This window comes from Phoca vitulina, unplaced genomic scaffold (genome assembly GCF_004348235.1).
Source record: "Phoca vitulina isolate PV1807 unplaced genomic scaffold, GSC_HSeal_1.0 scaffold1, whole genome shotgun sequence".
NCBI classification, from domain to species: domain Eukaryota; kingdom Metazoa; phylum Chordata; class Mammalia; order Carnivora; family Phocidae; genus Phoca; species Phoca vitulina.
The window spans coordinates 33,115,357-33,136,219 of record NW_022589704.1 but is presented as its reverse complement, the minus strand read 5'-3'; the positions used below and the strand labels follow the sequence as shown (position 1 = coordinate 33,136,219).

At 45.1% G+C, this 20,863-nt stretch overlaps 1 protein-coding gene across 1 annotated transcript in view; it reads left to right on the top strand.

Annotated features, from left to right (window-relative positions):
* Window positions 1–20,863, top strand: part of KIAA2012 (KIAA2012 ortholog) — a 100,975-nt gene that overhangs the window by 14,688 nt on the left and 65,424 nt on the right. The window contains exons 3-11 of the mRNA XM_032404538.1: window positions 2,210–2,369; window positions 4,431–4,586; window positions 8,260–8,402; window positions 9,492–9,669; window positions 10,297–10,439; window positions 13,167–13,320; window positions 13,865–14,014; window positions 17,404–17,574; window positions 19,995–20,105. Coding sequence (XP_032260429.1) covers window positions 2,210–2,369; window positions 4,431–4,586; window positions 8,260–8,402; window positions 9,492–9,669; window positions 10,297–10,439; window positions 13,167–13,320; window positions 13,865–14,014; window positions 17,404–17,574; window positions 19,995–20,105 — 1,366 coding nt within the window. The remainder of the gene's footprint in view (window positions 1–2,209; window positions 2,370–4,430; window positions 4,587–8,259; window positions 8,403–9,491; window positions 9,670–10,296; window positions 10,440–13,166; window positions 13,321–13,864; window positions 14,015–17,403; window positions 17,575–19,994; window positions 20,106–20,863) is intronic.

Below are 20,863 nucleotides of genomic sequence, written 5' to 3'. Positions count from 1 at the left end.
ATTATTGCATGACCCCCAAATGAAAAAATGGAGTGAGAGAGAACTTGAATCACTTTGCTTCCACTGCCCTCCCTATAATTCTTTCTTATCCTCTGGAAAAATCCTCAAGATTTATGTGGGACTGAATTATTCAGGATCTTTTTGCACTTGAAGTATCTGCCATATAAAATGTCCAAACATCAAAGACCAGTTGATGCTTTGTTTGGATTCTAAACATTCATTTAATATACAAATTCCTAAAGAGTACAGCCAATTGAATAATTAGCCATGCTTTCTTTTCTCTGTTACTCAAATTTTTGTTAGTTATCAATCTGTCTTACTTGTCCTTTTTCCTCCCGTGCCTGGTATGTTGTTTGATGCATTGTATGAGTAGATGAATGAATGAATGTCTATCCTGGCACCTGTTTCTCTCTCCCCAGCAGAGGTATTCTTTTGTCCTATGGACTTTGGCTTCCCAGCCCTCTTTTTAGCTGAAGAAGGGTCTCTGGTGTTCTTGAATCCTCAGCTACAGTTGTAGGCTGTCCTGTGGCATTTTGATCTGAATACATCTGAACGGGAGCAAACCACAGATTTGCCCATTACAGCAAGAACCCAAAACCTAAGGCCTTTCTTTCCACATCAAGCAGGTTCTATATTTCCATCATATTTTTTTCTTTTTTCTTTACTTTTTAAAATTTAGCCATTCTTCTTTGGTAAATTTTGGCAGGATATGGCAACATAACTCAGGCCTGTGCCTTACTGACCTCATCTGACAGTGGTGATTCCCTGATGGGTGGGGAGAAATTGACCAGGAACTAGCAAGAGGGAACTTTCTGAGCTATATTTTGTTTTGTGTGGTGGTTACAAAGGTGTGTACAATTGTCAGATTTTATTAAATTGAACATTTTAGCTCTGTGCATGTTATTATATATAGATTCTGCCTCAATTTAAAAAATTTATAAGAGAATGGGGTGCCTGGGTGGCTCAGTTGGTTCAGCGTCCAATTCTTGGTTTCAGCTCCGGTTATGATCTCAGGGTTGTGAAAATCAAGTTCTGTGTCGGGATCCACACTCAGGGCCAAGTCTGCTTGGGATTCTCTCTCTCCTTCTGCCCTTCCCCCCACTCATGCTCTCTCTCTCTCTCTCTCTCACTCTCTCAAATAAATAAATAAATCTTTTAAAAAAAAATTCGTAGGAGAAGGACTCTGAAATCACAATCTGTTCTTCAGTCAAGAATGTCATGATTTTTTTTATTAAGATTTTATTTATTTATTGGACAGAGAGAGACACAGCGAGAGAGGGAACACAAGCAGGGGGAGAGGGAGAGGGAGAAGCAGGCCTCCCGCTGAGCAGGGAGCCCAATGTGGGACTTGATCCCAGGACCCTGGGATCATGACCTGAGCCGAAGGCAGACGCTTAACAACTGAGCCACCCAAGCGCCCCAAGAATGCCATAATTGATTGGTGATGTCCACCATGGACAAGGGGGAGGCGGATAGATGTCAACACAAGCCCTCATGTTTGCTATTCTTGTTCTTAACTGATCATCCTTAGAGAGTTCTGCATCACTTGAATAATTATAGTATTAACTTGCCCACATTAAAGGATTATAATGAGGTGAAAGTTCTTTGTAGAATATATATCCCCACCTAAGTGTAAGATGTTCTTATTCACATTTATTCCCCATGATGTCTTGCACAGTGGAACTGACTTTGGCAGGTAAGTTCCCAGAAAATTCTCCTGGGCTGAAATGAAATGCAGCAGAACCAGATATTTTCAAAATGCCAAGCTTCCCATTAACATGAACATAGTTTGTCTGTCCCATTATTCATATTGCAAACATTGACCGCCGATACTGACTTGTTGAGCTGACTTTCCCATTACCCTACAGGACCACTTTTTCAGGTACTAAAAGAATTTCCACAGGCTAAACTAAGTAATGTGTTTTCTTTGAAGCTCTTATTCTTTTCTGATGCTTTGTCTCAAGATGGGGTCTGGAATTTCTCATTTCTCCTCCTTCCAGCAGCAAATCTGCAGGGGCCTTTCAGAACTTTGCTCTGTGGGCTCTTGGTTTATGTCTGTTGGCTCAGGCATCTGTTTCAGGTGCCTTTAGGCAACTTCCAGGAGTCTCCCAGATTACTGATGAGGATTATGCTAACTAGCGTGTATCACTGGGAGGCTCAGGACCCAGCAGCTCAGGACTCTGCTGCTTCCTGACTGGTGTCCCCACAGAGGGAGCAGGACAGAGCATGGCAACCGTACCTCCACTTCCGAAGCCAACCAGAGAGCCAGGGCCAACGGCAGATGCAGCCTGGGTATTCGGCCAAGAGATACCTCCGAGGCCTCTTGCGGACATGGCCCCCTGACGCCATGTACAGGTTCCAATGTGCAGGTCAGTGGGGCAATGGGAGGACACACACACTGAGATGCCCTGCCTTGAATTCTGATGTGGGAGTGTGTTTTCCATCAAGTCCTGAAACCCTAGAATTTCAGGTACAATTTTGTGGTAAGGCAAAGGTGCTCAAGCTTGGGAGCTGAGAGCCTCTGTCATACATTTTGCCCTTTGTCCTCCCCCCACATTTGCAGAGGAACATACAGCCTGAAGTCTTGCCTTCTCTCTAGCTCCTCTCAGGACCTTCACACTCCACATCCCAAGCAGAACTTTCTTCCCAACCTTCCCCACCAAGGGACTTCAGATCCTCCAGATCAATCCCTCTCTTTTACAAGATAAGGAAGGGGGGAGGGAGTGGCAAAGTAATTTGTCCAAAGTCATTCAGCCAAAAGCAGAGCTGGGACCAGAAGGCAAATCCTCCCCACACCTCCAGCGCCACATTCACCCCAACACTCCCTAGTTGCCCTTCTGAGGTGATCTCAGATCCTCCAGGAAGTGGGAATGTTAGGCCTCCTCCTCTTAAAGATGGCAGCTCGCCAGCACCATCCGCTGAGGAGATGGATGCCCTTCTGCTGAACAGAAACCCCAAACGGACTCTGTAAAGTCTTAAAAATGAAAACAGGAAACTGTTGGAGATTCAAGTTACCAGATTTAGCGCATACACACAGAGACCCACACAGACATACACAGACACACAGACACAAAGAGTTAAACTTGCAATATTTGGTACATACTTTTGCTAAAAAAATATTCATTGTTTATCTGAAATTCAATTTTAACTGGACATCCCATATTTTATTTGGCAAACCTGTTGGGGATGAGAGGAGTGAGAAGTAGGATTTGCCAGTGCCCATTGGGTGTTTGCCATTTCTTCAGCACAAACAGACAGGACCAAAGGAAGACTGACTTGCTTCTTGCTTTATAGGTTTACCTTGGGAAAGGAGAGAAAACAGCTCTCTCCCCAGTAAGTGATGACTTGAAGGAAAATGAGATGTGGGTTTATCCATTTATTGGTTTTACCTTCATGGCAGGCCCAGGATTACAGGCAGTTCCATTTATTTAACACTTGTGAGAAAGAGCCTCTTAACCAAAGATACGTTTATCACTGGGTGGGGCAGAGGGCACAGCAGGCCACTGTCCCATAGCCTAGGCCCAACACCTTCAAGGACAAGAGCCCCACTTAACATCAAAAAATGTCTCAGACCCCTCTATGGAAGTCATATGCCTACAATGTGTAGTTTAAGGAAAGATTCATGTGTATGTGCATTCTTGGGCCCCTTGCCATAATTTATCACCAAAGCACCTCTTGATGGTGAGACCCTCAAGCTGGAGGAACAATAGCAATACTGTGGCATGAGATCATTGGCCCAATGGCCTCTTCCAGAGAGCTCACATCTCAGAGCTCACTACTTTGTGAGGTTAGTGTATATTCTCTGGTCCCATCTTGCCACCCCTATGATAACTCCTTCAGACCCTTCAGGCCCACATTTTCTACAAATGCTTCCCTGACAACTCCAGCCAATATTGAGCTCCCTATTTTCTGACCTTATATCACATTGACATTTGGGGTCACACAGTTGAGCACAGGAGAGCTTTGTCTTTCCAACTGCCTATTAGTGCCTCTAAAAACGGCCCATGTTAGCCATGGTAAGCCCCCAATAAATACTTATAGAATGACTGAATTGAGAATCCTGGGGCCTACAGAACCAAGTAGGAGACATCCGGGAGAAACCTTTGGATTCTCCTCTTGAAGCAGGAGGAGTCTTTCACCCAACCCCAAAGAAGCAACCATGCTTCTTCCACCAGGGAGACCCAGTTCTTGGAAATGGTGAAGTGAAAGAAGCACATATGTGGCACAGGACCAGAAGCACCCAAGACATTGAACAGAGAACCCTCTATGGGTTCTATCTGATTTTTAATCCCTCCCATCTTTTAATTGTCTTCTTTAATGGGCGATGTCCAAAGCCAAGACTAGTGTAAGTGAGGGACCTTGTAGTCATCTCCAAGACCTCTGGACTGGTGACCATTATTTCTACCAATAACTCCTGACCTACTCTTCAGGGTACATCAAGGATTCTGTGCTGCTCCAGGACGGTCAACTTAATGTACCAAAGAATCTCAGGTCACAACAGGATCTTTCAGGTGTACCCCCAAAATACCATCTCCTGCCTGTCTTCCCTCCATTTTGGATTCAACAAGGAAAATCTTTTGAACAAGGTACATGTTGATTTTATGACCAGATCTCAAATATTTGGATTTTTAACCCTTTAAAATGGAGTTGCCCAAAATAAAGTCTAGGGATTCTGGGTTTCTTTGTCTTTAGAGTCTAGACCAGAACTATCCAACCATACTTTCTGCAATGATGGATTATTCTATAATATATGCTGTCCAAGTAGTAGCCATTAGCCACATGCGGCTATTGAGCACTTGAAATGTCGGAAGTGCGACTGTGAAACTGAGTTTTTGATTTTTACTTACTTATAAGTAATTTACAGGTAAACAGCCACATGCGGCTATTGGCTACTGTATTAAACAGTACAGGTCTAGACTCTAGATTTTAGATGATTTCTTAGGCCTGTTCTACTCTAACATTCTTTAATTCTATGGTTTTGTGGCAATATCATAAGAAAAAATACAGGCGTTGGAGGAATGCCTGTTCTCTCTCTTACTAGATGTAAGATCTTGAGCAAGTCACTTAACCTCTTTGAGCTTCTGTTTGCTCATCTCTGTAATGAACGTAATAAGATCTGCCTTATTACTGTACAGAAGGTTATTGTGAATTGTCTGTAAGCTGTTCAGTACTATGGGGGTTTACTTATCAAAGTTATTCTTGGGAACTTGAAGCAATAAAAGAGCCAGAAATTGCCTCTACTAAGGGAGATAGGAAAAGATGACTGAGTAGCACTAATGGACAAAGAATAAGACATTGGCTAGTGCCAGGGTTCTTGAGAAAAGGGAAGGAAAGAACAAGAGCTTAACATAATATAAAGTTAATTTTTCTGAAATGAAAAAGGAATTTTCCAGAAATAATGATAGTGCCTAACCAATTCTTGTCCTTGGGAAAGGATCTGTCAGGATAAGTAGAATATCTGATCTATCCAATGAATGGAGAAGAATGTGGCAGGTTCTCATTAAACATTCCTACCATATACCTCCCTTAAGTCTTGACTCTGGAACCAGGGAATTTTGATCTTAACCTGATCCACATATAGTTCATATACAGGAAATATGCTGATCAGGCAACTGTATTTCTCTTTGTAAATTAATACCCTGGCTTATAGGGTCTCTATACACTTTGCTAATGTGGATCAACATCCCTGAAACCAGTTGATTCTGGGACACTAAAGAGATCAAGTTTCTTGGCCATCCATGTCCTGGGAATGGGTGAATTTGCCCAGGGAACGCTCCTGTGTTGGGATCTTCTGTCCTTCCCCAGGTGGCACTCCATTTGGACATTGCCTTATGCCCTCTCTCTTCAAAAAGCTTACTGCCTCCAGTTAATATCCTTAGATTTCGATGCCCTAGGGTCTGTAAATACTAGACAGGGGATTGCAGTACTTTCGTTTTGGGAGTAGATCAAGACTGCACACCAAAGGGATCAAGTGATTTCCTTAATTAATGCCATATGCCAAGGAGCTGTAACAATCAGGAAGTAAACAGAGAGGCCATATAGAATTGTAATTAAACATGTGGCCATTAGCACCAGATCCCAAGCCATGTGACCTCTCTGGGCTTCAGCTTCCTCATTTATAAAATGGAGATGACCATGCCCACCTTTGCTTCACAGGGTTGGATGTTGGAGTTAAATGGGATAACGCAGTATCTGGCACATAGTAAGTGTGCGGTAAATGCTAGTATAGACAGCCCTAGCTTGTGTATTTAAGCATAATCACTAACGAATTGCAATGCCCCATTGCTCATGATCACAAGGATCAAAAATCAATTTGCAAAGAAATAAAAACAGCTCAGAGGCTGTAACTTGAACCCTGACTGATGGTTTTATTGGTTTTAATTTCATCTCCCCTTGGCCTCCCTCTTTTTTCCAGATACTTTATTCGGAAAAGTAGGAAAAGTCCCATCTGCAAATATAACATTTCCCCAACAATGTGATGTTGGTCATGTCACTTATGATCCCTGCATCCTTAGTTTGCTAATCTGTAAAATGGAAGTAATGGTATCTGCATTCCACCTTCTCTGGGTTGATGTAAAAAAAAAAAAAAAAAAATCACAGAAGAGGACAGAGGTAAAAAAAGCTCTCTAAGACCTCTAAATTGCTACTCCAATTCACATTATTTGGGTAATTTGAATCCATATTTTGAGACAGAGAGACCAAGTTTTATGGTCTCCTTTCAACAATTGAACCTTCCAATACCTTGCTTGCATACCTGTCTCTATTAAGCATAAGCAAATGAGCCAGAGATGATGTTTACTAAGAAAAATCTTGGTTTCCCTTGCATAGATTGAGTCATATACTCAATATCACCCGGGATACAGCCAAAGGGAAGAATGCTTCTCTATATCCCCTACCCACAGAGCCCCCTGCCCCAACTCAGACAGTCTACCTTATAACACTCTCCACTGAGTGAGTGGCCACTTGGCCAGAGTTTCACTTCCTCTACCCTCAGAAATGCATTTGGTTCCAGGTGAACCTGACCAAGAAGGATGAACCTGAAGTCAGGCTTGGCCCCAAAGGATCATTCTAGAATACACAAAAAGGTCTTTAGTGCCACACCCTATATGGCGTTGAGGTCCCCTTGAGGCAGGTCTAGTGTGGCCCTGAGCCTCCCCAGGCTGAGGGGTCCCCAGGGCTCGTCAGGTTTCCCTGGGCCACTAAAACCTGAGCAGACCCCTCTAAACCCGAGCCTGAGTCTGCCTCTGTTCCACCCACATTCTTGGCATTGGCTCAGGCCCCCAAACTGTCAGGAGCCAATGGGCAAAGGAATGAGAGCTGGAGGGAAGGAGTAGCCTCACAATTGGGCATTTGGCTTTTGACCCGATGACACCAAGGAAGGGAACGACGCAGGGAATGACGAGGGTTGGGGAGTATAGAGGGAAGGTGAGGCTGGCTGGGAGTCTCCAGAAGTCTGGAGTTCCAACATATACAGGGCCCCTGAGAGGCTTCCAGAGCCCCTGGTTGAAAGACAGCCCCATATTGTTCCACAGAGCAGCATGCCGAGAGTGGAGGTGTTGCTAAAGCAGCTCCAAACAAGGAAGTTTTGCCAGATCATTTCAGCAATAAATCTACCTTGAGTAAGTGATGAAAATAGCTTCAGGACCCTTTACCCCATCGATGAAAGATTTGTTAACTATGCTGGAGTCATCTGTTGACTCAGATCCTTCCTGAGGGTTGCACAGACAGGGTAAGTTCAGAGAGCTAAGCAGCCGTCCATCACAGTGCATTCAGCAGAGCTTTTCCCCACAAGTAGACACCAGCAGGCAGCCCAGGAAATCAAGTGCTTCCGACCGAGCATCTCAATGACAACAGAGCAGGGCTGCCAGAGAGCCCACCATCATCACACCACTGTGACCCTCCAGTCCCTCAGTTTGCAAAGGGCCATCACATTCATTATTTTGTATGAGCTCCAGGCAACTGTGTGAGGAAGCAAGGGCAAGGAATTAGTATCCCCATTTTACAGATGAGGAAACAGAGTCCAATAAATGACGACTCAATCCTGAGCCTCCTGATTCCGAGTGCAGTTCTGTTCTATAGACCTGGCCGCCACTTCCGTGAAGGCATTAGCAGAAATACGGAAAAAAGGAGGGAAGAGGTACAAGGGCCTCCATCAACACTTTTGGTCAGAAGAGCAAGAAGGGAGGCAGCTTGGAAGCAGCTAATAACACCATGCCCATTTCTGGGTTTATAGGGCTGACCCACTGTTCACCTTTGCAGGTCAGCAGGGCCTGGCCGGAGGGGAAGCTGGGGCTAGCGGACGCATGGACCAGGGCTCCGTAGCCAAGAACTACAGCAGTCAAGGGATTCACTTGCCACAGCTCAGGAAGCAGCCATGGCAGGAAGCCGAAACCCAGGCAGAGGTACCATTTCTGATGGGCTGCCCTCTGTCATTGTTCCTCTTGACTTCAGAGGGGATATGCCCTCCCTTCACCACTTCTTGGGGTTCCTCCAGAGAAGGGAAGAGGACTTCGAGCCTATTGACCACTGTTTCCCCAAAGTGTCACGTGTGGAACACTGCCAGTGGCTCGATGAAAAAAAAAGATTTTCATGGTCAAATACATTGGGGAAATGCGGCATACCATGTTCTCCTCCTGGAGGGTCACAGGACACATGTGAATATGGACCATTTGGGGAAGTTCTATGGGTGAAGTAGCTGGTTTAACTTTAGCCCATGGTTTTCCAAACTTACTTAACCACAGAGTCCCCCTACACTCTTCACCCCATCTAGGCAGCTGTCGTCTTCTCTAGAGAAAAGAGCTCTTGGCCTTAGAATTGGAAAAGGCTTGGTTGGGGTCCTGCATCTGACAAGTCGTGGTGAGCCTGATAAAGAACCTTAACTGACTTGGAGCCTGAATTACCTCCTTTGTAAAATGGAGCTGTTACCATACATACTCACTAGGCTGCTCTGAGGATTAAATGCATTAGAATACAAACATGCTTTCTAAACTCTAAGGCCTGTGCGTGTGTGTGAATGTGTGTACAAGATAACAGTGGTTCAGAGCAACGTAGACAACACATGCTCCTGTCTTTAAGATCATCTGACCGACAAGAAAGTCACGTGCCACTGTGAGCTACAAAGGGGGAGAAGAGAGGTGCCACAGGGGAGGAGGGCAGGAGGGAGAGACATTTTACAACGCATAAAGGCAAGGATCTAGAGCTTCATTTTGATTTTTAAATTTTTTTTTTTTTTTTGCAGGAAAGCACTATATGAAATTAAAAAAGAAAGAACTGTGTGTCAGGCATGGTTAAAGTTCATTCTTGCTCTCACAATAATACAATGTTTTCTTATAACAAGTAGCATTAGAGATCATACTGTTACAACCTTGTTTTTCTTCCTAAGTGCAAAAGAGACTTCTTCCTTGCAACAGGAGTCTAGCCACAAGGTCTGACTGACCTGCTCTGTTTCTTTAGAAAGCCTGTTTACAGAATGTGTATCTGTCGTTCCCCAGGACGCATCAATAGAGAATCACCATCGTATACACACTTCAAAGGAGAGCCACAATGAAAACATAACCTCCCGAAGGGCCTTTGGGCATGCCCACATGGATCATTCTTGGCTCCTGAGTGAAAAATCCCACATTACATTCTATGGAGGGACCTTCCCCAATAGAAAGGCAGATCTCAGCGGTAAGAAGCCAAATGTCTTGCTTGTTAATCTGGGTAACCCTAATCATGCGGAGTTCATTTGAGAACACTGAGGCATGCTGAGTGTCACTTCCTCGGGCCTCTCATCTTAGAAAGTAACAGCCAAAGTCCAGTGGAAGGTGGCAACAAGACTGCCAGCCTCCTTTTTGCCTAGTACTCAAGCACACACATTCTGCAATCAGACTGCCTGGGTGTAAGTTACTCCCACTTTCTAGTTGTGATCTTGAGCAAGGTATTTGGTCTTGCTGAGGTTCCGTTTTCTTGCCTGTAGAATGGGGATAACAATAATACCTTCATAAGACTATTATGGTGATCAGGTGAGTTACTGGATGTAAAATACTTTGTATCATTCTTTTCCTATAGTTAGCACTTAATATGTGTTAACTGTTAATATTATCATTATCATTCTCTCCATCACCTGACTTGCCAGCAAGAACCCAACCCAGGTAATGAGATTAGGACTCCCTGAACCTGCCTCTGCTAAAGCCCTGGCTCAGGGCCTGTTCTTGCCTCTATTCCTGTTAACCCAAAAGTGATAAAAGTTGGAAGTCAACTGTCCATCCTCATACCTGCAACTAATAAGTTCTCATTCCCACCCTGTTTCCGCAGACAGACAAGGGAATATAAGACTCTGCAAGGGCAGAAGCTGCCACTTGTTACAGGAGCCTCCCGCTGAAAGATGCCTTTTCCCTCCTATAGCACCTGCTACTGGCTCGGAGAAAAACACAGCTGGGGAAGTGAAGAAGAAAAAGGTTGTGTGTGTGTGTATGTGTGTGTGTGTGCACGTGCGCATGTGTGCTTGCCCTTAAAAGATTAATCTCAGTCTAGGAACAAGGCAACTCAAAGGGATGATGTCTCAAACAGAGAACTGGCCTTACTCGCTCTTGAGCTCACCATGTGGAGCTGAAATAAAACTGTTACAATTTACTAAATGTTGAAAATAGTGAAGTACAAGGAGTTTCAACTGCCCCCCAGTTCTACCTTAGAGCACATGATATTACCGCACTCTGGGGGCAACAGAGTCCCTTGTGCTATTAAGGGGCTGGGGCTTATCTGTAAACATATAAGGACAGAATTTGAGTTTGCAAGCAATTGACCCACTTCAAATTCAAAATGCTGGCGATCTCAATCCAGCAGTGGTTTTGCTTAATTGAGGACCTGTCACTTTTGAAAATGTACAGTAAATTTGGCAGTTTTACCAACGTTTTCAAAAGTCAAGTACACCTTTTCCCCTCAGGAATGTTCCTAGCTGTCTCTGGCCTCGTTCTGCTTTGAAATTCTACGTGGGTCTTCGGGGGTTTGAAGGTACCTGTGCTGAACAGGAGCAAGCAGGGGCTCTGGAATGTTCTGCCCTGTAGCAGCTGCATGAACTCAAGCAGCTCACCCACCCCTCTGAGCTGCACTGACCTCCTCTGTGCATACAGACCATAATGCCCATCCCACAGGCAGGTGGAAGGATAACATGAGATGATGCATTCCCGTGGAAGTATCTCGTCTTGGACTGGGAACGATAGCAGTGTTAGTTCGTTGTGGGGATTCACAGTCTCCGAAGTGGCACTGGACGAGCTCCAGGTGCTCCTGATGCCAATGAAGGAGGTTATTTTCAACCTGTTCAAGATTTTCTCAGATTTCCTGTGTCTAACCTGATCAAAACCTTCCCATCCACACCAGAAGGGCCTCTGTCTTCCCAGGTTCCTTTGGACCACGAGTAAACAGGAGGCCTGATCTGCCAGAGTCACTGCAGGCCTGAGGAAAGCCCTCGATCCCATACCCCAGGACAGCCCAGAACCAAGCCAGGCTCAGAGGACGGGAGTCCTTTCCTCCAACCCATGAATATGGGTTAGCAGAGGAAGGCAATATTTTCCACTATATTGAAACTCTGTAAGGTTTTAATTAGAATAAAGAAATTAAGGATTGGTTTGTCAGCATACCTCACACAGATCATTTGGGTTTCCACATAGATTTCTCAATGCAAACCTTGTCAAACAACACACACAAGGTCAGTATTCAGAAAAGGGCAGTTGGTGGGCAGCTGGTACCTGGGCAGCGAAGGTCTCCAGGAACATAAAGATCCTATGTGCGCGCATTTGATTCATCATTTTCTTAATGTCTTGAAATCATAAAAATCTCCCTGCATATACTTGGTTGAATTTCCTTCCTCATTCAACTCTAAACATGGAGGATGCTTACGTGTGTTTCTGGTCATTTTTTTTTCTCTTTGAACACTAAAAAAAAAATGAGAAACGTTTTTATTTTTCCTTCTGTGAAATTGAACTCCTTGAAACCCAGCACACATTTACATTTCACAGAGCCAAGTTCGTATGTTAAAAGCTACAAACTAAAAGGACAAATTTTCAGCAACTTTTGTTTTTTAAAGATTTATTTATTTATTTATTTGAGAGAGAGAGAGAGAGAGAGAGAGGTGGGGAGGGGCAGAGGCAGAAGGAGCGAGAAACCCAAGCAGACTCCGCGCTGAGCACGGGGCCGAACATGGGGCTTGATCCCAAGAGCCTGAGATAACGACCTGAGCCAAAACCAAGAGTTGGGCACTCAAACAGCCGTGCCACCCACATGCCCCTCAGCAACTTTTGAGTAACTGGAAAGAGGAGGCCCTAAGTACTACCCCAATGTCTCATTCTCTCTCTCTGGACACACACACACACATGCACGCACACACATGTATTGGGGTTTTTTGGACACAAAAAAACTGGGCTAAAGTTTTTGCTGATTCTGTCACATGGTGATTCATTTTTAGCTCTGTTCATATCGCAGAAATGTAGAGACACCTAGATCTCCTGCAAGTGGCAAGATTGGACATTAAACCTAATGAGAGAAGAGTCTACTCTCAAAGAAATATAGAAAAAATTCTAATTCCAAACACGATTGTAACTACGTGTAATTAGTTCATTTACTACTCACCTTATGAGGTAGGAAGTATGATTACTTCCATTTTACAGAAAAAGAATTTGAGGCTTAGAGAGTTTTACATAAAGTAAGCAAGCACAAATGCATATTCCTGCTTTCTACCCTTTTTAACCTAAAAGGTTGCACAATGTTCTGTACCCTGTTTTTCTCCCTTGGCAACATATGTAGAGGTTCCTCCTCTCTGTACACGGAAATCTCAGCTATATTATTCCAATCTGGCTTAATTTCCCCGGCTGCAAGACAAAGAAAGACTATAGTTTGTCTTGAAGGCTGGTGAATTTATCACGTTTATACTTCTCAGGGGAGTGAGAGGCTGGATTAAGGGAGGGGCATTGCCAGGTTCCCAAAAAGCGAAGCGGCGCCGCTTTGATCAGACAGCTAGCTGCGGGCTTGGTTGGCTCTACGTCTCAGCCATGGGTTCTGAAGCCACGTCACACCCCGCAGCGCCTGGCACCAGATTTACAAGAAGATACAGTGTCGTTTGTCCTCTGCAAGCAGCAGTTTTTAAATACCTGCCATGTCGGGTTTTGTTTTGTTTTAAAAATTTTCTCCAGGTGCCAAAGGCTTTGAAATTACCCCCTCTCTCAGAAGAACAGCCCAGAGTCCTGGACCCCCTGAGGAGTGAACCTCCAGCAGAGCTCTTCATCTTCCCAGTGGAGATTCATTTCCACACCCAGCAGCCCCCAAAAGAAAAACTACTTGGAAGAGGTAGGTCCCCTATGTTTGGGTGTTCCTCATGGAACACAGGCAGGCCGGTAAGGACTGGGATGGGGGTCTCCCTAATGTAACCCTCTCCTAAATCATGGTTGATCCTCCCCGGGGCTAGCCTCTTCAGAGAATGATTTTTAAAGGAAGAAAAAGGGTCAAATCTAGAAGAAGGTGTCTTCTGGTCATGTTCCTACGTCCCCATATGGTAGCAAAGATGGCCTCCTGCAATTTCATGCTAACCTCTTACCTGTTAATCGGACTAGAAAGGGTAAGCCCCTTAAAAGCTCTTGTAAAAGTACCAGAATTGCCTCTCATTGGCCAGGCTGGGTTGTATGCCCAGCCTGGACCCAGTCACCATAGCTCAGACAGTGAGAAGGGCTCATTAGCTAGGCTTCAGTCGCATGCCTACCCCCAGAGTCAGGGAGCAGACACAGCTCCACCCAAACCACATACGTGAGCAGGGGAGAGATGGGCCTCCAAAAGAAGAGACAACTGGCAAAAACCACAGACATCTACAAAACCTGTCTTTCTCCTTGTCTCCTAGCAGCTCCACACCCTGAGCCAGGACCAGAAACAGAAGAAAAGGCCAGGCCTTTATGGAAACCTCCCCTGAAGCATGCATCCTTAGAAAAGCCAAGGGAGTTAACCGTGCATCTCCCAATGGACACAGGCAGGGACATGCTCTCACATCAAGGTAGCTATTCATTCCCTCCAGCACCCCACAGGACTCTCACCCCGAAGGGAAGCAAGGCAAGACGCACAAGAGTCCTCAGCCATGAAAAAGGAGGCTGGAAGGGAGGCTAGCTCGTCCCCTGCCACTTGAAGATGACTTAGTTCAGGTAGCACTTGCCTTAGCCAAAGTGCTATAATGAAACCAATTCAGTGTCTAGCTCATGCAGCTTACTCACTGAATCATCCCCCCACTCATAGTTTCTGGTTGTAGATATAAAACAGCACCCAACCTACTAAACATTTCTGCACACTTTATAGTCTATCCTATGTGTTTCACCAATGAAATTTCATTTCTAATCAATTTAGGAATACGTATTTATTCATTAAAAGTCATAATATCAATGAAAGACTTCACTCCAATTTTTCAAAACATCATATGGACATTTGAAACTATACACATGAGTGTATCTAAATGTATTTGTTATGTGTTGATAGGCTGGAAATAATGCGTCATATTTTGAAAGCCCCTCATTTTCAGAAAACTGAACCTCCTTTCCAAAGGGCAGAATGACTATATGACAAATGCTAAGTGATCTCTGACTAGTGGTAATCAGAAGTAGAAAGATGAGCATTCATATTTATGGAGTTCTCCTTCTGTGCCAGGCACCATCCTCAGCTTATCTCACTTACTCCTCACAACAACCCTAACCTCATCTCACAGATCACAAAACTGAAGCTCTGGGGCGCCTGGGTGGCTCAGTCAGTTAAGCATCTGCCTTCAGCTCAGGGTCCTGGGATGGAGTCCCACGTCAGGCTCCCTGCTCAGCGGGGAGTCTGCTTCTCCCTCTGCTTGCCACTCCCCCTGCTTGTGCTCTTTCTCTCTCTCAAATAAATAGATAAAATCTTCAAAAAAAAAAAAAAAGAAAGAAACTGAAGCCCTGACAGATAAGTAATATGTTTGAGGTCACACAAATACAAGTGGCTTAGCTGGGACTGGAGCTCAGGCCTTCTGGGGCCAGAATCCGTCCTCCCACCCATTACACTATACTGTCTTTCAGAATAAACAAAACAATGAGCCCAGGTCAGGATGTTCTTGAGATGTTTCAGTTTTGAGAGCTTCCTTTGATTATTGGAGCAGGGGCTTGTTTACTCTTTCTCTTAAGTGAGAGTTAACATCCTAAAGACTCTGAAGTTTCCTTAAAAAAAAAACAAAAACAATTATGGGCAAGGGTCCTCTGTGTGCAAACAGTCGTAGGAAAGCAGCTTTCTCTCTGTGCACCACAACGTCCAGTGCCCGGCCTGAGCCACTGGGATCAATGGCAACAAATGAATTTCATCTTCGGTATCCTCACTTCACACGGCTCTCCACCTGTTTTGAGCTGCCATGTCCACCAAGGATCTAGAGCTTGTCCATCCTCTGCCACCTCTAGAGCTTGTCCATCCTCTTCCCCAAGGGGAAGCTGGTCTAAGAAGTCCCTGATACCTTGGTGTTAGCTAGTTCAGTATGTGACCCAACCTAGTGGTAGATGCATAAAGAAGAGTCTAAAGAGGCAAGATTTGCATGGCAATCTTTCTTACAAAGATTCCTGGGACAGGTGCCTGGGTGACAGTCAGTTAAGCATATGACTCTTGGTTTCAGCTCAGGTCCTGATCTCAGGGTCCTAACAGCCCCATGTCAGGTTCCTCCCAAGCATGGAGTCTGCTTGACACTTTCTCTCCCTCTCCCTCTTCCCCTCTCCTTCCCCTCCACCTAAAATGAATAAATAAATCTTTATTTTTTTTAAGATTTTATTTACTTAAGAGAGAGGACACGAGAGAGAGAGATCACGAGCAGAGAGCCCGATGCAGGACTGGATCCCAGGACCCCACGATCATGACCTGAGCCGAAGGCAGACACTTAACTGACTGAGCCACCCAGGTGCCCCAATAAATAAAACTTAAACAAAAAAAGAAGATTCCTGGGGCAAGGGTGTTTAAAGCTACTAAGCAGGATTGTCCCATTGCCAGAGGTTGCATGTACCCATTTACTTGCTTAGCCCTAGATTATCTCACCTCTAATAACATAGAAATAAAGCCAGATTTTATATATGCACATATGCCATACATATTTTATTGCCGAACCATTGAGATTAAATTGCAGACTTTGTATATTTCTTCCCTTATCAGCACATATCTCCTAAGAGCACTGATTTTCTCCCATAACCACCATACTCAAGAAAATTTATTTTTAATATATAGTCCATATTCAAATTTTCATAATTATACCAATAATGTTCCTTGTAGTTTTTCCCCCCAGTCAATCCAGAATTCTACTCAGGATCATGTATCGTATTTAATTGTCCCATGTCTTTAGAATCTTGTTTTTCATGACATCAACATTTTTGAAGAAGAGAGGCCAGTTGCTTTTCAGAATTATGCTCGATTTTGATTTGTCTGTTTCCTTGTGATTAGATTCAGATCCAACATTTTTGGCAAGAACAGTATGTAGGTCATGATACGTCTTTCTTAGCATATCACATCAAGAAATAGGAAATATCCCTTCATATTTATTCCATTTGTTATCAATTGTTTCATTATAGGGGATGTTAAAATTCATTATTTATTTAAAGGTGGTGTCTACTAGATTTCTCCATTGTAAAGATACCTTTTCCCTTTGAAATAAATAAGTAGCCTGGCATACTTTGCAATTATGTGTGAAGCCAGCTTTTAAACACAACAGCAACAGTGTGTTGAATATGAAATAAAGACCACTCTCTGAGATTAAGACAAGGTCTCCATCACTTAGATGACTGGGTTTCACTCTTCCTAGAGTAGTCCCTACTGATTTTGAAAAAGAACTGGAGAAAGGGAACAGAGGTGGAGGGCAGGATGTGCTTTGTGGAGCATTATCATCAATCCCATTACCCTCTAACTAGCATCTGGAAGGCGCTACTTTGTACTTTACGACCTTGAGGAGCCATGTGATCATTGGTTCTGCTTAGAAAAATTGCTTTGTGGTTGGATCTGTAGCCAACAATCCCATGAGCTCTAAAGCTGGATGGAGTCTCTCTAGTTTGAGCCTTTGTTTTGGGGGCTAGAAGGATCTCATAGCCTCTCTAGTCCTTTTTCTCTCTCAGGAGCCCATCAACAAGATGACAACAAAAACCACTGTTCAAGTCCTCCCAGTTCTTGGAAGCTCCCCAACTGAAGGACCACTGTTCTAGCCACCTTGGCCTCCATGGGTGGTGGGAGGGAGTCACTTGGCCTCCACTCCTTAGCAAGGCTAGAAAGAGGGACAAATTTGAAGAATGAGTGGAATAAACCAGCCTCAGCACAAGGAGCCATCAACCAAGTCAGAAAAAGAGGTTCTCTCTCCTTCTTGCTGATTCAGAAGTTTTCTCACTTGTGTTTTTTCTCCTTTTGCTTTGGAAGATGATGATGCCCCACCCCAGAATGTGACCCCACCATTGTCCCTGATTAAAGGAAGAAAAAGTCCAGAGAGCCAGAGGGGCCTGGACAGTCCCAGGACATCAAGCTGCAGCCGCTCCATAGGCCCCTTGGATGTGAGAAGGGCCAGGGGGGCACTCCCAGCAGAAGGACAAGGTAATCACTCCTGGGGTGATTGTTCCTCCCTCCCCCCTCCTCAGCTTGTCTGTGGCTCTGGGATCATTTTAATCATCTGCCAGGGCCACACAGCAGCTGTGATGTAAGCTGTCTGAAAGCCACCCCACTGAAAAGGGGGAAATCAGCAGTGTTTCCAACAATGTCTGGGATTAATGTTCACCACGAATATTCCTAAAAGAGTCAGTACATGTTTTAAGGGTTTGCTGCACCAACACGCACTGCCAAGCTGTTCTGTGCTCTCCTCACTCCTGGCAGCAGTGTGTGATGACACAGCTCCCTATGCTCATCAGGGAGACACGCTCCTGGATTTACCAAGCATACTCAACACCCTCCCTGGGGCAAAGGAGCCTGCTGACATGACCCTGCCAAGAGCAAGAGTCCCTGGAGAGAAGCCCCCCTCCAGCCCCGTGCAGAGCCTGAGGCCTGTCCACAGAGAGAGAAGGACTCTGGATTTCTCTTGAAGGGCGAGGCAAAGCAAATCCACTTCCTCCATGACTTAGGCCCACTGAAAGTTCTTATCCTTAAGAGCCAACAGTCTAGGAGGAGACTAAGATGCTTATACAAGAGCAATAATGCAGAGACAGAGCAGGAATCGCTTCCATGGGGGCTGTGATCTAAAGGCAGCTCATAAAGCATAAATTGCTTAGAGTCCAAATTACCCCCTGAAAGTCCCTTAGGGAGGTGCCGTGCTGGACACTGACAAAACCATTTTCTAGAAAGAGCAGCCACCCAGCTGTCCCTCCTTCGTGAGAGTGTGGGGCTGTTGTCTCTGGTTGAACACCAGATGAAGGAGACTGGTGTGTGTTTGGGTGCCAGACATGTGAAGAAAGGATCTCTGTTAACAGCCGAATCACACTCGGGGCTGCGAGAAACTCACACTCTGAGGGGCACGTGGGAACCGAGAGCCACAAAGACAGCGGGTATGGTATCTTTCATTTTCATCTCAAGCTCACTCAGGGACAGCATGCCTCACTCTTTAAGTCTCTCCCTCTCTCCCTCCCCATCTCTCTCTCCCTCCCCCCTCCCCCAAGCATTTATAGTTGAAGCCTTGTAAGCGTAAATTAAATACATAGGTCAGTAACTCCATTATGTATTTGCAGCTTCTCTGCCACTGAAATGGTCCAAATCAAACCCCTCTCTCTCTTTCTACAAAGACATCATTTTCACTTATAAACTATTTTGGCCCGGAACCTTTCTCTTACAGCCCCCTCCCTTTTACACTTGCATGGCAGGGATCCTCTGTTAAATTTGATACAAATGAACCAAACTTTAGCCATGGTCATGTCAGTAACAAGGGGCTTCCTAGGAGGTTGCATAGCCCAGGACCAACCACAGCAAACACATACACACACCCATACTCGGACATTTTTATAAAGGGAGAATCTGATTAGAATGAATGCCAGGGCCATGACTACGATAAGAGTGCAGCCTAAAGCCTCAAGTGTGTTGGGTAAGTGTATGTAAATGAATGTGTGTATGAGAGCACATGTGTGTATGAGGGTATGTGTAAGCTTTCACAGCTATGGGAGTTCTTGTATATATATACACACAAGATATGTGTGTGTGTATGTGTGTGATTGTGCATACATGCATACCTGAGAACACTGCATTTGTTGGTGTGTGTGTGTCCTTGTTCATGCAGGGCACATGTGTACATGCATGAGCACCTACATACACGGTTGTGCACACATACGTGTGTGTGTGCTTGCTCTGCATATATATGTGTGTGCACACCTCTCTATAAATGTGTGTGAGTTTCTCTGCGTGTGTGTGTATGTCATGCCTCCGTGTATGTGTGTGTGTCTGTGTCCTTACAAGCATCCACTGTGGATGGTGGCCAGCTCTACTCCTGAGCCCTTTGCTTCAGTGACTTGGAAGGTAAAGTTATAGAAACACCTTCAATACTTCTAAGCAACAGAGGGAAATACAGCTTCCTTCTCCTCACTGGCCTCAGGACCCTGGAGTCACAAAGCAGTCCCAGCATTGGTCCAGAGGGTGTGGTTGTCCTGCAGAATGCTGCATAGAGACACATGGTGGAAAGAGGAAGCAGAGGCTGGAGTCACCAAGCCTTGTGCCCAGGGGCTGGGCTACACGCCCCCAGCAGAAGGGGCTCCTCACCAGCCTCGCCGTGCCTAGGTAGGGCTGCTTGAGTCCAGAGGGGCCTCTTCACCAGACTCTCACAAAGACATGACATAGGCTAGTGGGGCCCCACACTGTTCATCTCACACTGATGTCGAGGGCAGGGCCTACATGATGGCCTTGCTCTGCTGAACCCCAGGAGTAGGGCTGGGCCTGCACTCTGGCAAGCACCTGAGCACACTGGCATCTACCCGCTGGGGATTCGGGGAGCCTCCCCTGCACTGGTATTAACACTAGTCATGCTTGTGCTTATTTTCAAGAAGATTCCAGAGACCCCACACTGGGAGACTTCTTGCCAGGTCCAGATGGAGAAAACATCTGCCTGTTCCTCCCCAGGCCTACTGAAACCAAGGAGCCTCTTTCAGGTACAGGTAAGATGATACCTCCCAGGCCTGCCTCACTTTTATATGGGAATATTTTACCTGTAGCTTCCAAAACTTCCCAGCAGCAGAGACATCATTAAAAACAGATGCAAGTCAGCCAGTTTCTCCCTCTCACTGACACAGAGGTGCTTCTGTGGCTCAGACACAATAACCCAATGTTTGCATGACAAGTTTGCTCTTGCTGGAGCATCTGGACAGGGAAGTTCCTGTGGAATGGCTTGGAGGAGGTCTAATGTGCTCTGTTGAGGCCTTGATGAGAATGATAAGCCCTTTTGGTAATTGCCCAAGCTAAACACTGCCTTTTCTCTTGTTTCCAACCACCCTCCAGAGATGGAGATGGCTAATTGGGAATCCAATCAGGTATCCTTGTTATATGCATCAGTTCATTGCTGCGAATCATCTGGCTTCTGACAGATATCAAGACAGTTTCCAAAAACCCTTCTGGCATGATACATTTTTGGAGAAGAGATGCTGGCTCTGGGCAATAGCCATTTTGCAAAGGGGGAAAAAAAAAATGAAGTCAGAGGGTGATGAGTATCAACCACCCAGGAACCCTCATGCTGTATATGCACGAGACGTATGCCCAGCAGGCCTCTTGATGAGGGAGATTAAAATCTGCACTCATTTGGTGGGTTATGTCACCACTGGCTTAATAAAAAGAGCATGGATTCAAAGCCAGGAGATTTGAGTAGCCCTGGCTTGTCCTCTGCATCCATCTATGTGTCAGATGACTCTGGGTCAGTCCC